Source organism: Musca vetustissima, unplaced genomic scaffold (genome assembly GCF_032173495.1).
Source record: "Musca vetustissima isolate MV318-11 ecotype Yass unplaced genomic scaffold, APGP_CSIRO_Mvet_v1 utg1611, whole genome shotgun sequence".
In the NCBI taxonomy this organism is placed as follows: Eukaryota; Metazoa; Arthropoda; class Insecta; order Diptera; family Muscidae; genus Musca; species Musca vetustissima.
Genome location: NW_026889082.1, coordinates 28,190 through 46,471, shown reverse-complemented (window position 1 = coordinate 46,471; position 18,282 = coordinate 28,190). Strand labels below are relative to the sequence as shown.

At 32.9% G+C, this 18,282-nt stretch overlaps 1 protein-coding gene across 1 annotated transcript in view; it reads left to right on the top strand.

Moving 5' to 3' along the window:
- The window catches only part of LOC133336800 (ATP-binding cassette sub-family C member Sur-like), a gene marked incomplete at both ends in the record, with an annotated part of 115,948 nt that overhangs the window by 70,110 nt on the left and 27,556 nt on the right, over positions 1 to 18,282 (top strand). The window contains 4 exons of the mRNA XM_061545079.1: positions 12,548 to 12,809; positions 13,040 to 13,177; positions 13,819 to 13,949; positions 16,844 to 17,090. Coding sequence (XP_061401063.1) covers positions 12,548 to 12,809; positions 13,040 to 13,177; positions 13,819 to 13,949; positions 16,844 to 17,090 — 778 coding nt within the window. The remainder of the gene's footprint in view (positions 1 to 12,547; positions 12,810 to 13,039; positions 13,178 to 13,818; positions 13,950 to 16,843; positions 17,091 to 18,282) is intronic.

Sequence of the window (18,282 nt, the reverse complement as noted above, 5' to 3'; positions counted from 1 at the left end):
TGTTGTTTAATTTCATATTTATGTAAAGAATATTTAAACTGTTATTAGCAACGACGTCTAAAATTATGTATATTTGGAGACGCGTGAATGACCGTGGCTTTTATCTCAAAAAATAATTACCAGAGACTCTCAATATTTTTCCACTGATAATACTCTACAAATGCTTAAAAACAATACTACAAAAAATATTACGCTGGTGGTTGCGTAGGGTCTTGTGGTCAGTCCGACTATACTGCTCCGTTCACTGGTTATTAATAGATTGATTTAATGGACTACCTATTTATTTTTATTTATTATTTTAAAGAATTTGCCGTTTTTTATGATTTCTACGATTTTCCACACAAAATATGTCGAATTTACACAATTTTTTTCTGGAACGTATATAGCGGGTAAATCGGAGGAGAGGTGCACTTATATAGAACAAATGTTGAACTCACAATAATAAACTATATTTACTTTGAGGGCAATATTCTGTTTAGACTTCGAAACATCGACAAGAGGATGGGGCATTTATATAAGAGGTATGTTAAAACTTGGAGCGATATTAGAATTTATAGCATACATGTATGTTGGCCTCCTGGCCAACTGAGACCTACGTTAAAACATGGAGCGATATTAGAATTTATAGCATACATGTATGTCTGTATGGCTTGGTTTATGGTTTGGATACTGCAACAGCCAATTATGTGCAATTTTTATTTCGTAGATTCCGTGCCGGAATTTTTGATGTTAAAGATGCACCTGGCACAGCTAGGTCGGTGGTCGAAAATGTCGATAAAATCGAAGAAATGATAGCAGTTGACCAGCATGTTAGCAGTCGTAACATCGTCCAGGAGCTAAAAATCTATCATAACTGTTCTAAACCACTTACCAAAAAAAAAAAAATAAATAAATAAATAAATTACAATTATAATATTTCTTTTCCCCAACCTAATATTTCAAGGAGTTTCGATTGGTGGTTCTTGTCAAGTTGTTTCACTTCACTAAGCATGGAAATTATACCAATATACTACGTATTTTTTCGGTGTGGTAAGTTGTAAAGTCTTCGGAACACTTTTCCTTTGTTTGGAATCTTCTCAGTCATGTAGGGTTTTTCGATGGCAGATTTACCCTCTCGAAGTGGAAAATATTCTTCAAAAGACTTTACTATTATATCCCTTAAAATTTTGATATTCTTGACTATGTCATCAGTTTTTAGGCGGAAATGGTTGGGCTGGCCTAACCTATCTTTGATCAATCTCCCGTATTCTACCCAGTACTTCTATCAGTACTTCGCTGCCCGTTCCGTATTTTAACAATTCAAGGTTCCTATGCCTCTAATACCGATGCCTATAATACCATTAATTAATTTTTCCATCAGAGTCAATATGCCGTCTCACTCCGATGAAGGTTTATCTGAATAGCTACCAATAAACGATATTCTTGGGAGTGGGGCATGTTCTCATCCAATCCTTGCCTTCTCAATCTTGAAATGGACACGTGGTATGCCTTACCATTAGCCAAAGTGGAACGCTATCAATATTAATATACACAGCTCCCGAATTTATTTTCGTGTGGTACACTTACCTGACTAATTTTTGGGAGAAATTTTGTTGTTGATATGCTATGAAACTTCCAAGGATATGTACCTACCAAGTATTTAATCCCAATTACAAATGTTTCAAGCAAAACATTCAACAGTCATTATTTTCTGTCATAAATTCAGAATTTCAATGTCCAAAGAAAATTCTGTCCTTGAATATCTTTTATATTCACACTAGGAAAGCCTTACAAAATTATCACGTTATCTCTAGTTTAACAGGAGTCAATTTCCGTAGTAATAAATTTTCAATATGTCAATAAATGTATTTTTTGTAAACTTATTTATATCTACGCTACACGAATCGAAGCAACAACAAAAATACATAAAAAATATTGCACTTCATTTGGATGTTTTATGAAAGCAACAAAATTCGAGAGTAACCAAGCATTTATGTTTATGGTTATATTTTTGGCCAAAAGCCTAAACAATTTCTTTGGTGTATGCAATATGTACGTGTACGTATGTATATGTGTGTGCAAAGATCAAGTAGTCAACATTATAATGTTTGGTTTGTACATAAAAAATCGTTTGGTTATATGTCTTTCCGCTAAGAAAGCGGGATACCCTCCAGTGCCGGAGACAACTTATTGCATATAAATTGAATTTTGTTGGTAATAAAAAGAGCGCAGGAAAAAATAGTACTACGAGGAGTGTAAAAGAAGCGGAAATTATCCAGCCATGTGACATAAAGGGGACCAGCGAACAATTTGAGAAGTTTGTGAGATAATTTTCTCTAGGACAAAAATAAGAAATCACAAGTCCGGCCGAACTTCTTACACCCTCCAAAATGTGGTAATTTTCCAGTTTCATTAAATAGGTCGAAACCTTTATAGGCCATTGTACATTTACAGCCACTCATATTAAATCAAATTGTAGCAGGTGGGTGGCAAAATGAGGCGGGACCTTTATATCGCACATTTTCTGATTTTTTTTTTCACTTCTTAGAACGCAAAATATTCAATTGCAAGCACTTCGTTGGGGAAATACAACTAAAGTCTTTAAAATAGTAAAAAGGAGTCTGGAACTTTCTCTGGGGATATATACAAAATGTTACCATTATTGAACATTTCTTGCGTTGTCACTCTTTATGAATTCCAAACTTAAAAATGTGTCTAAAACTTTCAAAATACTGAAAATGAGGCCGACCCATTATATGTGGTAAACTCACCAAAAAATGGATCGGCATATACTATTTTCAATACCAAATATCGTTAGCAATGTCTTTGCAAATTTTCAAAGCTCAGATAGGCGAAAATTGTAACATCTCCATCTACTTTTTGGTAAAGTGTACCAAAATGTTTGCTGGGCATTATTACTTGTGAAATGCATATAAAAAGGATTCTTTCTCCTTTTTTTATTATTCCGCTATATGAATACTTAAAGACTTGTGTATGTATTTACACTAAATGTGTTGGTGTATGTATGTGTTTAACTTTATTTCTACATATTGTATTTATATGGCAGCAAAAAGGCATTGCCTTCTTTGCAACTTCATATGCCAATGCAATATAAAAATATGTGTGTACAACCAACAACAATAACGACTTTGTGTGTGTGTGTTTGTGTCCGTTTATGTTAAGGAAGGAAACATATTTTTCTCGGTTATAAAATAAGAATATGTGTATACAAATTGTGTATATAATAATAAAAATATGTATAATAAAAAGGATATCATATTTATTTGATTTCAATTGAATTATAGATGATTTATTTTTTAAAAGTTCTTAAATATTTTCAAGAGGCCTTAATTGATGTTTTTAAGAGTATTTTCTATACAAATTTTAAAGGTCCCACTCACAGTTTTATAACATTGTTGTTCACGGTTTACAAATGACATGTGGTCAAAATCATAATTTCATATTTTTGTAAATACAATTTATATTTGAAAAATTTTAATATAGCATTGAAATGTGTCAAAATATAAAAATGGAATGACTGTTAATTAAATAGAAGCGACTGGTGATTACAAGGGAAGTAAAAATTATTAGTAATTTGGAGATGACCATCAAAAGTTTTGTATATGGGCAATATTGCCAAATTTTTAATATTCCATTTTCAAAAAATCAGCTTTTTTTGTTTTTGTGGCACATCATTGATTTTTGGTACACCTATAGAGAATGTTCTGACTCCGAAACCGTTCGCAATCAATTTTTTGGTTGAGGTTTTAATTTTGGGCATAAGAAAAAAATCTTAAAATTATGCCGTTTATTATATTGACCAAACACGTTGATATAGATCTTCCTCCGTAAAATAAGAATATGAATATATTATAATAATCCCGATAAAATTGCACATCTTCGCGAAATATCAGAAAAATAAAAAAATATATTTTCATTATATTAATGACATACACACATCTAAAAATTAATTTAAAAATATCTACATAATCTAAACACCATCATGAATCAAATGATATCAAAATCACACAAGTCCGTGAAGCAGTTTGTAAATCACAGCGACAACAAAACAAGATATTCAGGAAAAATATTTGTTTTTGGTTCGAAAAAATAATGTCATTATATTTATTTTATAATTTTATACAAGAAATTTCAGAAAAAAAAAATGTTGGGGTTATTCTGCTATTTTACCCGAATTTCGCCGAAAAATTTACATATATAATAATCACTTTTTGTGTATAAGTATACGCCTTGCGGATTATATCAAGACCCTTCCGATAAATCTTAGGGTTCTATAAATAGGAATAAATCTTAAAAAAATCATAGATGCGCATGCGTTTTCCAGGAAGTACTGAAGTTTATTTTCCAATCCATATATATTTTGCGAAATTTCATTTGACGGCTAAGATGTGCCACACGTTGAATTGAAGTACCCAAAAAATCGTAAAACGCGAATAATTTCCGAAAACTCCATATGCCATTAAAGCGCATCCGATTTCGGTGTGCACCCTATACCGATTCAATGTGGTACATTGATCTATACCGATTTCAATGTGGTACAGTACATCGATCTATACCGATTTCAATGTGGTACATTAAGAACCATGGATGTCCCAGCTCACACTATTTTTGAGATAAATTGGGTACATCTCTCTTTCGGCTGAAGTTTTTAAAGTTCTCTTTTCGAAAAAGATCAAAATCCGTATGAGGTCATTCAAAATGTCAGCATCATTTAAAGGTAGATGCAGCCAAAATTTTGTAAATGGTACATAAGGGGCGTAGTCCCCATTTTGTTGGCTTCTAGTTTTTCTTTGAAACGAAGACAGTGAAATGAGTGAAATGAGTCTTTAAAATAGTAAAAAGGAGTCTGGAACTTTCTCTGGGGATATATACAAAATGTTACCATTATTGAACATTTCTTGCGTTGTCACTCTTTATGAATTCCAAACTTAAAAATGTGTCTAAAACTTTCAAAATACTGAAAATGAGGCCGACCCATTATATGTGGTAAACTCACCAAAAAATGGATCGGCATATACTATTTTCAATACCAAATATCGTTAGCAATGTCTTTGCAAATTTTCAAAGCTCAGATAGGCGAAAATTGTAACATCTCCATCTACTTTTTGGTAAAGTGTACCAAAATGTTTGCTGGGCATTATTACTTGTGAAATGCATATAAAAAGGATTCTTTCTCCTTTTTTTATTATTCCGCTATATGAATACTTAAAGACTTGTGTATGTATTTACACTAAATGTGTTGGTGTATGTATGTGTTTAACTTTATTTCTACATATTGTATTTATATGGCAGCAAAAAGGCATTGCCTTCTTTGCAACTTCATATGCCAATGCAATATAAAAATATGTGTGTACAACCAACAACAATAACGACTTTGTGTGTGTGTGTTTGTGTCCGTTTATGTTAAGGAAGGAAACATATTTTTCTCGGTTATAAAATAAGAATATGTGTATACAAATTGTGTATATAATAATAAAAATATGTATAATAAAAAGGATATCATATTTATTTGATTTCAATTGAATTATAGATGATTTATTTTTTAAAAGTTCTTAAATATTTTCAAGAGGCCTTAATTGATGTTTTTAAGAGTATTTTCTATACAAATTTTAAAGGTCCCACTCACAGTTTTATAACATTGTTGTTCACGGTTTACAAATGACATGAGGTCAAAATCATAATTTCATATTTTTGTAAATACAATTTATATTTGAAAAATTTTAATATAGCATTGAAATGTGTCAAAATATAAAAATGGAATGACTGTTAATTAAATAGAAGCGACTGGTGATTACAAGGGAAGTAAAAATTATTAGTAATTTGGAGATGACCATCAAAAGTTTTGTATATGGGCAATATTGCCAAATTTTTAATATTCCATTTTCAAAAAATCAGCTTTTTTTGTTTTTGTGGCACATCATTGATTTTTGGTACACCTATAGAGAATGTTCTGACTCCGAAACCGTTCGCAATCAATTTTTTGGTTGAGGTTTTAATTTTGGGCATAAGAAAAAAATCTTAAAATTATGCCGTTTATTATATTGACCAAACACGTTGATATAGATCTTCCTCCGTAAAATAAGAATATGAATATATTATAATAATCCCGATAAAGTTGCACATCTTCGCGAAATATGAGAAATATAAAAAATATAGCCGATTACATCAATATTTTCATTATATTAATGACATACACACACCTAAAATTAATTTAAAAATATCTACATAATCTAAACACCATGATGAATCAAATGATGTCAAAATCACACAAGTCCGTGAAGCAGTTTGTAAATCACAGCGACAACAAAACAAGATATTCAGGAAAAATATTTGTTTTTGGTTCGAAAAAATAATGTCATTATATTTATTTTATAATTTTATACAAGAAATTTCAGAAAAAAAAAATGTTGGGGTTATTCTGCTATTTTACCCGAATTTCGCCGAAAAATTTACATATATAATAATCACTTTTTGTGTATAAGTATACGCCTTGCGGATTATATCAAGACCCTTCCGATAAATCTTAGGGTTCTATAAATAGGAATAAATCTTAAAAAAATCATAGATGCGCATGCGTTTTCCAGGAAGTACTGAAGTTTATTTTCCAATCCATATATATTTTGCGAAATTTCATTTGACGGCTAAGATGTGCCACACGTTGAATTGAAGTACCCAAAAAATCGTAAAACGCGAATAATTTCCGAAAACTCCATATGCCATTAAAGCGCATCCGATTTCGGTGTGCACCCTATACCGATTCAATGTGGTACATTGATCTATACCGATTTCAATGTGGTACAGTACATCGATCTATACCGATTTCAATGTGGTACATTAAGAACCATGGATGTCCCAGCTCACACTATTTTTGAGATAAATTGGGTACATCTCTCTTTCGGCTGAAGTTTTTAAAGTTCTCTTTTCGAAAAAGATCAAAATCCGTATGAGGTCATTCAAAATGTCAGCATCATTTAAAGGTAGATGCAGCCAAAATTTTGTAAATGGTACATAAGGGGCGTAGTCCCCATTTTGTTGGCTTCTAGTTTTTCTTTGAAACGAAGACAGTGAAATGAGTGGTTTAAACACAAATCGATAGAGGACATAAAAAACTGGTTTGCCTCAACCTGTTTTTACAAATTTTTTTACATGAAAGTAGACACAGCTTCCACCAAAATAAACTTTGGAGGTCAATATCATGAACAGTTTGCAACGACAGATCAATTAACCCAAAATTATTCCCTTTTTTATATACTTCAGTAATTCCAGAGTTATAAATTCGACATAATCTCTATTTTGGGTTCGAATTGTGTAGCACATATTCTTACCAAAAATTATCAATTCTGGTCAAGTTTTTGGGGTAAGCCCTACATAACTGTACCACCCTTATTTTGTTTTATGGGGGGATATTGTGCGTGTTTTTCAACTAAATTACCTGTAATTTAGTATTTTGAATTCTCATTGGGTGTGAAAATAATCAATATTGGCATATGTTTCGGGTAAACGCCATATAATCGGACCATACATTATTCGGTGTATTGGTGATTTTGGTCAAGTTTTTAAACCAAATTGGCTATATTTTAATTTTAATTAATTAATTAGTTTAATTAGTTTTATACTCATAATACATAAACCAGCGATTTCATGCTAAGAAACTGCTAAGAAATGAAATTTTATTTTTTGGTTGATCCGCCATTTTGTATCATCTTATTTGATTTTCAAAATTTAACTTTTTCTTACAGAATCGTAATCAGCATCCCCGAAACCCTTATATGTGATATTTATTTTGTAATCCCAATAATTTGGATCTCTGGCCCATAGTGGGATCGTCAGAACAGGTGTAAATTGACAGTCTATATCTTATATTCCGGATCTAAATTCCCAAACCTGTTTTAATGGTAGAATGTTAACTATCTGGAACCTTGCCAACAAAATTATAAAAACTTCAAGATTTGTTTTTTTTAACTTACATAAATTATGAAGATTGAGTTTATAGTTTAACTCCTCATTCTGCCATTCATACGAGGGCTTATTTAATTAAAATTAATGAGGGCACCTAGAAAAACAACTCATGTTATGATAGGACCTCGAACATATCGAAAAATACGTGAGAAAAAGATGATTTAAATTCTCAAAATATCGAATAGTGGTGCTACCGTTATATGGGGAGATCAATATTGAGATTTGACAGCCAATTAAAATACAAAATACCAAATTACCGTTATATGCAGGACCACACCAAAAAATATAGCCGATTACTTCAATATTTTCATTATATTAATGACATACACACACCTAAAAATTAATTTAAAAACCGCAAACCGCTTCACACAAGTCCGTGAAGCGGTTTGTAAATCACAGCGACAACAAAACAAGATATTGAGGAAAAATATTTGTTTTTGGTTCGAAAAAATAATGTCATCATATTTATTTTTTAATTTTATACAAGAAATTTCAGAAAAAAATGTTGGGGTTATTCTGCTATTTGACCCGAATTTCGCCGAAAAATGTACATATATAATAATAATAATAATCACTTTTTGTGTATAAGTATACGCCTTGCGGATTATATCAAGACCCTTCCGATAAATCTTAGGGTTCTATAAATAGGAAAAAATCTTAAAAAAATAATATTATAAAATATACATTTTAAATTGCGTCTAAATCGCGTAATTCTCAAAATCATTTGATGCGCATGCGGTTTCATGGAAGTACTGAAGTTTATCTTCCAATCCATATATATTTTGCGAAATTTCATTAGACGGCTAAGATGTGCCACACGTTGAATTGAAGTACCCAAAAAAACGTAAAACGTGAATAATTTCCGAAAACTCCATATGCCATTAACGCGCATCCGATTTCGGTGTGCACCCTAAAAAAATTCATCGATCTATACCAATTTCAATGTGGTCCATTAAAAACCATGGATGTGCCAGCTCACACTATTTTTGAGATAGTTTGGGTACATCTCTCTTTCGGCTGAAGTTTTTAAAGATCTCTTTTCGAAAAAGATCAAAATCCGTATGAGGTCACTTATTGAAGCGATCCACAGAAAACGCAAATAAATCCGCGATATTTTCAAAAACATTTTGTGCCAAATTTCGTGTTTTTGGAAGGCCAGTTCCCGCCGTCCTAGTAGATGGATTTTCACGAAGAAGATTTATAATACACAAAATACATATTAAATTATACAAAGACTCGCGACTACAATAATCTTATAATCGATTTTTAGAAATTCCTGTTTGCGTATTAAAGCTAGAAGTAAAATTCAAATAACACTAAAAATCGAGCTTCAAAATGTCAGCATCATTTAAAGGTAGATGCAGTTAAAATTTTGTAAATGATACATAAGGGGCGTAGTCCCTATTTTGTTGGCTTCTAGTTTTTCTTTGACACGAAGACAGTGAAATGAGTGGTTTAATCACAAATCGATAGAGGACATAAAAAACTGATTTGCCTCAACCTGTTTTTACACATTTTTTTACATGAAAGTAGACACAGCTTCCACCAAAATAAACTTTGGAGGTCAATATCATGAACAGTTTGCAACGACAGATCAATTAACCCAAAATTATTCCCTTTTTTTATATACTTCAGTAATTCCAGAGTTATAAATTCGACATAATCTCTATTCTTATTCTTACCAAAAATTATCAATTCTGGTCAACTTTTTGGGGTAAGCCCTACATAACTGTACCACCCTTATTTTGTTTTATGGGGGGATATTGTGCGTGTTTTTCAACTAAATTACCTGTAATTTAGTATTTTGAATTCTCATTGGGTGTGAAAATAATCAATATTGGCATATGTTTCGGGTAAACGCCATATAATCGGACCATACATTATTCGGTGTATTGGTGATTTTGGCCAAGTTTTTAAACCAAATTGGCTATATTTTAATTTTAATTAATTAATTAGTTTAATTAGTTTTATACCCATATTACATAAACTAGTGATTTCATGCTAAGAAACTGCTAAGAAATGAAATTTTATTTTTTTGGTTGATCCGCCATTTTGTATCATCTTATTTGATTTTCAAAATTTAACTTTTTCTTACAGAATCGTAATCAGCATCCCCGAAACCCTTATATGTGATATTTATTTTGTAATCCCAATAAATTGGATCTGTGGCCTATAGTGGGTTCGTCAGAACAAGTGTTAATTGACAATCTATATCTTATATTCCGGATCTAAATTCCCAAACCTGTTTTAATGGTAGAATGTTAACTATCTGGAACCTTGCCAACCAAATTATAAAAACTTCAGGATTTTTTTTTATCTTAGATCAATTTTGAAGATTGAGTTTATAGGTTAACTCCTCATTCTGATATGCATACGAGGGATTATTTAATTAATGAGGGAACCTAGAAAAAACTCATTTTATGATAGGACCTCGAACTTATCGAAAAATACGTGAGACAAAGATGATTAAAATTCTCAAAATATCTGATAATGGTGCTGCCGTTATATGGGGCTATAATAAAACAGAGATCAAATTAAGAGTTTTGGTACAGCCAATCAAAATACCAAATACCTAAATATAAAAACTAGTACCAAAAATATATAATAAATTAGTATTTGTTAACATTTTTTACAGTTTTTTAAAAAAAGTAAAATTTGCCGAATGTGCCCCTACCCGGGATAGCTTCGGCATTTTATGGGGCACATTCGGCACTATGACTAGTCTGGTAATTATCACCGCTATCAGTCTGGTTGAAATTCACATCCTTTACAGGTTCTATTTTGTTTTAAAGCTATATTTTCCAACAGCGGACGTTGACGTCTCAGGCGACATGGTATTTATTAAGTTGGTTGGGTTTTGGTAATTTTTAATAAGATTATGATCAGGGTGCAATTTAATATTCACAACTTTGTACAGAAGTGATCGGATATTGTATCTTTCCGATTAGTCCTGATGAGAGGACATCGACGGACTGCCTGATAGCCATGTGACCGCGAAGGATCTTCTATGGGTTTCTTTTATTAGTTTTCCAGACGCTCTGTTTTAATCGATCACTGCATTGTATACCTCGTCCTCGTAAATTACTGTAATGTTATGTTTTTTAACCCTACCAACAATTATTAATATCGAACTCCGTTTTGGCATAACTCCTATATTATGGTAACATGCACTATTCAGGACTTCAATAATTTTGTACCTCTTTTTTAACCATCACGCTTCATATTCAATATGTTCAAGGTTCTTGCCCAACATGTGTATCAGAAGTTTCGTTTTCTCCTGAAAATATCAGATTCAGTTGGTTTTCCACTTATTTGGATAGGTTTTCCTGGCCTTCCGCCAGGTTTCATATTATTAATTTTTTTCTCTATAAAATACAAATTTATATGTGATGAACATATTTTGAGAATTTTCCATAATTGACCATTTCTTATACGCTGACAATTTTCGACTAAAAAAGAACTACGAAGTTATGAAATCATAAAACTTCAAAAAAAAAAAAAAAAAAAAAAAATGTGTGGAAATCCAAATATCCTTAAACATATATTTTGCAACATTTTCGCGGATTTTTCTCGAAATGTTCCTTCTTTAAAAACATTCCACTTTAATAACAGACAACTGAAAGTAATTTATTTCATAAAAACCTTCCCACTGCAGTTACCGACAATTGAAACCCATTTTGAGTAAAATCGGTCCAGCTGCTCATAATTGATGAGTTACTATACATTTTATACTCCATTTTTATACCCTTCTCCACACTGTGGTACAGGGTATTATGTCTTTGTGCATATGTTTGTAACAGGCAAAAATAATCGAGATAGACCCATGGTTCCTTTTGAGAATATGCATAGAATCACTTTCTAAGTCGATTTATGCATGCCCGTCCGTCCGTCCGTCTGTCCATGTTAAATTGTAAACAAAGTACAGGTCGCATTTATGATCCGAATTGGATAAAATTTGGCACAGTTAACTTATTTCGCCCAAGGATGAACCCTATTGAAATTGGGAAAAATCGAATCAGATTTAGATATAGCTCCCATATATATTTTCGTCCGATTTAAGGTAAATGGTGCACCAAAGTCCCTATATATTTCGATTTGCACGAAATTTGGCACAGCGTAATGAATAAGGTCACGAATGATGTGTGCAAAGTTTCGCGAAAATCGGTTCAGGTTTAGATATAGCTCCCAAAGACCCTATATATCTTTCGATTTGCACGAATTTTGGTATAGGGTACTGAATTAAGTGTAGAATGATGTTGCTAAGCTTCGTGAAAAGATCCATAGCTTGGCCGATTGACACAACGTGATGATCTTATATAAATTAGTCTCTGGCAATTTTCCCTGAAATTTATTCAGATATAGATTTATAACAAAACGCGTCGTCTGTTAGGATACATATGTAAAATATACCCAAAGTGGTGAAGGGTATCATATAGTCGGCCCAGTCCGACTTTACTACTTTCCTTACTGGTTATATATATAGATTAACTCGAAACCCTTGTATATTTGATGTTATAAACAAATGTTTTTTTGCAATAGATTTTTATTTATGCCACTTCTTTATGTATTATTTTCCCCCCTATTGCAGGTCATCAACAATTGCCTTTGTACCGCAACAACCATGGCTGCTGAATGCCAGTATACGTGAAAATATTCTATTTGGCGAATCATTTCGACCGAAACGTTATGACTTTGTGTTGGATGCCTGTGCTCTAAAGCCGGACATAGATTTGATGCCAGCGGGAGATTTAACTGTTATCGGCGAGAGAGGCATTAATTTGTCGGGTGGCCAAAGGCAACGTGTGGCAATTGCCAGAGCCTTGTATTCATCGGCCAATGTGGTGATAATGGTAAGGAATAACAACCAAAATTTTCATATTTTTTTTAATAATTTGATATCAATCGAAAAATATTTGGAATTGTATGGGAGAAAGTGTATGGTGTGCTTGGTCATGATGCTCCGAGTTAAACTGATGTCATTTGTCATAATATTTCTGCTCGGCGTAATTCTTCTCTTTGTTCAACTATTAATATTTCGTTCTTTCATTTAACCATGTCTGTTTTCCTTTCTCATTTCAAGGATGATCCCTTATCATCGCTGGACAATGAAGTGGCCCGTCACATTTTCGAACAGAGCATTAAGAAGATGCTGCTGAAAGCCAATCGCACTGTCATTTTGGTGACACAACAATTAAATCTGGTACAACAGGCGCACAATGTAAGTAACCCTATAGCCAAACTGAAAATCCATTCGAAAAAGGCATCCCCACTTCGCCCCGCAAAAATTGTATTTTATGACATTTCTGTTAGCTTTGGATTTGGAAACAGAGACATTATGAAAACATCATCATCGTCATTGCCAATGGCCTTAAGGTGTGAGTGACAGTTATTGGTAAATTAATCAAACAAAAATGACATTTGCAATTTTTTTGTGTTCTTGTCGTTCTTTTTTGAAATGTTTGCCAAATGTCAACATCCTCTCACCCAAACCCTTGTCAGATACCATTTTATCTATTTCCTATTAGAAAATGTTCATTGATTCGAATTTTCTATTTTTTATTAGAAATTTTGTTTGTCCATTATGTGAAAATTTCAGCATCTCTTGACTTTTCCTGGAAATATGAATTTAATTTATTGCATTGCTTGTCCTCTACTGCTGACTATCCAATTCATAAACACTTGTAATGCCCTGTTTCCGAACCTTTTCATTTCAATGACATTTTTTCCATCATCTCCTTCTTTCATCTGCTTTGGCGGATGTTGGAATACGAGTAAATTTTTTGAAATATTGAATCGCTCTCTTTGCCTTGCTGTTGTTGTTTTTTGCCTTTTTGTTATTTGTCGTCATCTCTTTTGCAGTTAATTGTATTGAAAGATGGTTGTCTTCAGGCATCCGGCAGCTATAAGGAGATCGCAGCCACTCATCCACACATAATCGCCAAATGGAATTCAATAATTGCAAAAGCCAATGAAAAGGAACAACAAAACAAGTAAGTACAAGAATTCCCTTTTTCATTGGAAAAAGGGCAAAGTGAGTTTTTCGTGATTAATGTTATTTGAATGCGGGAAAAAAGTTTGATGGGAAATGGTAAATTAAAATTTGTTCGCCAGCAGTCTTTTAGACATTTTTGTAGTAACAACAGTAATTGCAATTAGGGGAGACTGGGACACTTTCGGCATCGGGGCACATTCGGCAATCGCGTTTTCGATATGAACCGGACATCACTAGCTTTGATACATAGGTATCGAATACCAAAATAAATAACTGTTGCAAAGTTTGAAATCTCAAGCTAATATACTTATTTAGATGCATGGTTTTTTGTATTTTTACATATGTTTTTGTAATATTTCCATTCCATTTCGTAAGTGTTTCGGGTATAATACTTCTAAATTCTTAAGGCAGTATTATTACAAAATAGTTAATTACAATGTGCATTCTTTTAAAAATAATTAAAAATATAACGTTTTTAGAAGATTGATAGACATAAATGAAAAAAATATAAAAAATACCTTCAGGATAGATGCGGTATTTTGATGTGGGGCACATTCGGCCATATACAGATAGTGCGATATTATTCCCTTAAAATGTTTTTGAGTTTGTCTTGAAAAATAATCCTTTAATATGGTTCGAAATTACATATATAAGACCAAAACTTCTTGTATTGACGAAAATGCGATAGAAAAAAACTACTTCTGATGTTGTGTGTGGCCTTGAGATGTCAAAGTCCGCCGCTAGAAAATATAGCATTAAAAATCCAACTTTGAGTCGCATATTAAAGAAAAATGGAACATTTAGAGGACCTGAATTTCAACCACACTGAGAGCGGTGTCTATGGTGCCGAATGACAGGGCCATAACTATCGTTTCGAATGTGCCCCTTCAAATGCCGAAGCTATACCGGGTAGGGGCACATTCGGCGAATGCGACATTTTTTTACAAAACTGTAAAAATGTTTAACTAATACTAATTTATTATATGTTTTTGGTACTAGTTTTTATAATTAAGTATCCGGGGATACTTAGCACAACTCCGGGGAGTTGTGCTAAGTTTCGTGCAAATCGGTTCAGATTTAGATATAATAATAAAAAATATTTTTCTATGATCTAAAATAGGCGTGAAATTTTTATACCCTTCAACACACTGTGGTACAGGGTATTATATCTTTGGGCATATATTTGTAACATGCAAAAGGAAACGATATAGACGATGGTTCCTTTTGAGAATATGCATAGAATCACGCTTTATGTCGATTTATGCATGTCTGGCCGTCTATCCATGTTAAATTGTAAAAATTTGGCACAGCTCATTTATTTGGCCCAAGGACGAACCCTATTGAAATTGGGAAAACTCGGTTCAGATTTAGATATAGCTTCACCAAAGTCTTTTGATTTTCACGAAATTTAGCATAGCGTACTAAATCAAGTCTAGAGTGTGTTGATCCATAGCTAGGCCGACTCATACAGCGTATTGAAGTTAAGTCGTTAAAGGTGACAAATCCGAATTGATAGGTAATTATTTCCCGCAAGAATAAGGGACATAACCATAGTGATACCAGGTCGGATAAATAATGCAATCTGGCAACTTGTCAATTCTCCATATACTACTCAAATTCATAATATCTGAACGCCTGAACCATGAGAAAGCTGAACGAGACTACCCATACCTTCAAATCCTCGGGTATCTGAGAGAAATTTACTACTGCTGATGCACGCTTTATACCTTATGGATTAAGATATAGTTTCCATATATATTTTCGTCCGATTTCAGACGAAAATCTTTAGATTTTCACGAAATTTAGCATAGCGTACTAAATCAAGTCTAGAGTGTGTTGATCCATAGCTAGGCCGATTCATACTTCGTAATGAAGTTAATATAAATTTATCTCTGGCAAGTTTCCTTGAAATCGGTTCAAATATATATGTAATATCGACCTATTCATGCTAATTGATTGAGATTAAATTTGAAACAGTGCAGCATATCAATTAGTGTGTCTCAAGTTTGTTTAAATCGATTTACAAAATTTAGCATAGGAAGCAGAATGACATGTAAGCGTGGATTTAAAAATTATCTAAAAAAGTTCATTGCGGACATGTCGTTTATGAAAGTAATCTCATTCAGGAAATTCTGTAATTTGTTTTTAGAAATTTACTTAATGTTTCCTCAATTAATAACGTAGGACGTTCCAATTTATAGTACTGTACTTATTTCCCCAGCCATTAACACATTTTATTAGGTAATTTTTTTTGGCGGCTTCAATCATCAAAATCACACCGTGGTCAATTACTCACGTAAAAACTTAATTGAAATCCCTTCCAATGAGAATTGCCCGCTCTTACTTAGCTGACATTTATAAAATAATTCCGGGAATTTGAAACCACACATAAGGCAAACATTTTCAACAACCTCAGGATATTTACAACAACATGTACAAGAAAATGGTAGGGGCAAGTGTTTTACTTGACAGCCTCTTTCACACAGTTTAAATACTCGTAACTAACTTAAAAGTGGAGAAGAATTGCTGGTACAAATTGTAATAGGCGTTTTTTTACTCTTAACCCTAAAGGACTTCCGTCCTGAACTTAAAAAAAATGGGGAAATACAATTTTTGATGGTGTTTTTCATTGAATTGTTGTTCAATAGCATCATCGCCACCGCCGTCATCATCCCCACCACAAAACAAACGGCAATTCATTCGCTGTTGTTCCGTCGAACCCCATTAACTTTTCAACGTGGGACGAACGAAACAAACTCCCATTTGGCGGATGACAATGTAACAGACGTTGTTTTAACTGATATCTTTATTCTTGAATTCATATCCTTTTCAATTGGTTTTTTGATGTTTTTCTTGTTTTTTGTTTTTGTTCTTATCGTTGTTGTTGCACAGCCCCAACGAAAACACCGCTTTAGGCCGCACAGCCCGTGAACGTTGGAAATTATTTAAAAATGTTTCGAAATTGGGTTTATTGCGTTCCACCTCCTGTACAACACAACAATCCACCGGATCTACAACGGAGAGCAATGGAGGAGGTGGCAATGATGCCATTGATATGGCAACGGAAATGAAAGCAACTTCTGCCGAAAATATATTGGCCGCTGACAACGAAGATGACGAGTACACAATCATGCCAGCGGTAAGTGTAAATTATTTATTATTTATTTTAGATACTGGTTAAATGAAAAAGGAGAATTTAAATTGAAAAATTACAAAATTATTTTTATGTTTAAACTTTTTCGTAATAGATATTAAAATTGGTAAATATTTGAATGGAATTGTTAATGGCCAGAGGCAAATGAAATGTTGTAGATTGTTTACTCGAATATTCTGAATTATGAAAGTATGAGAATTGTTCAAATGAGAATTGTGAATATTGGATATTAACATACTAACGGTATTCGACTTTCTGCATTCGAATCGACCTCTACATCTCTTATATTAGATGACAAGGTCAACAGTGTTTTTGTCAACTGATTTCTTTGGACACTATATGTTTCGTCCTCGATTTTTGTACAAATGAGTAGTTATTTTGAAATTGGTTTAAGGGGTCCCCCCAATTCTCGGTTTCAAGAAAATCAATATTTTATTTTGATTTAATTCGAACCTACACTAATTCAAGAATGTCTTTTTAAATTTCAAGTGAAAATCTCAAAAAAAAAAAAAAAAAATGAAGATATAGCCGATTTGTAGTGTTAGCATTAAGTGACGGCAAAAGGGCTACTCAAACTTTAAACGCATTATTCTCCAAAGAGCGTTTTTGCGAATGGCGGGCACGATAACTCAAAAACTAATAATCAATTGATTCCTAATTTTAGGATGTTCTCTGTGAGTGTATAGCTATCGTATAATAGATATATAGGATAAATCCAATCGGTGAATATATATTAATTTAGTCAAAAATAGGCTATATTTCAAAATTATTTTTTTAAAGGGCCGCCATTTTCTTAATTTTTGAACGAAATCAATAATTTATACGATAGCCCGACATATACTCATTCCAACACTGTTGAAATTTTTGGATTCCGAAAATCATGTGGTTTAACCACTTAGTGTTGACACTGCTACGAGTTGATGGAACAGTCGTCACATGACCAGTTTTGCCGTTTGCTTCAAAACGATTTCGATGCCTTTTTTTTGCCTTCGAAAACCCACACATGGTCGATTATATGCATAGATTTTTAATTTGTCGCCTGTGACAATTTCTTGTGCGGATGGAGCGTACCAGAATCGCCTGACAAAGCATGCACAATGAGTATGTCTTCACAAGGATAAAGAGAAATTGCCTAAGCTCGCCAGAGATCAGGTCTAATAAATGCATAACCTGGATA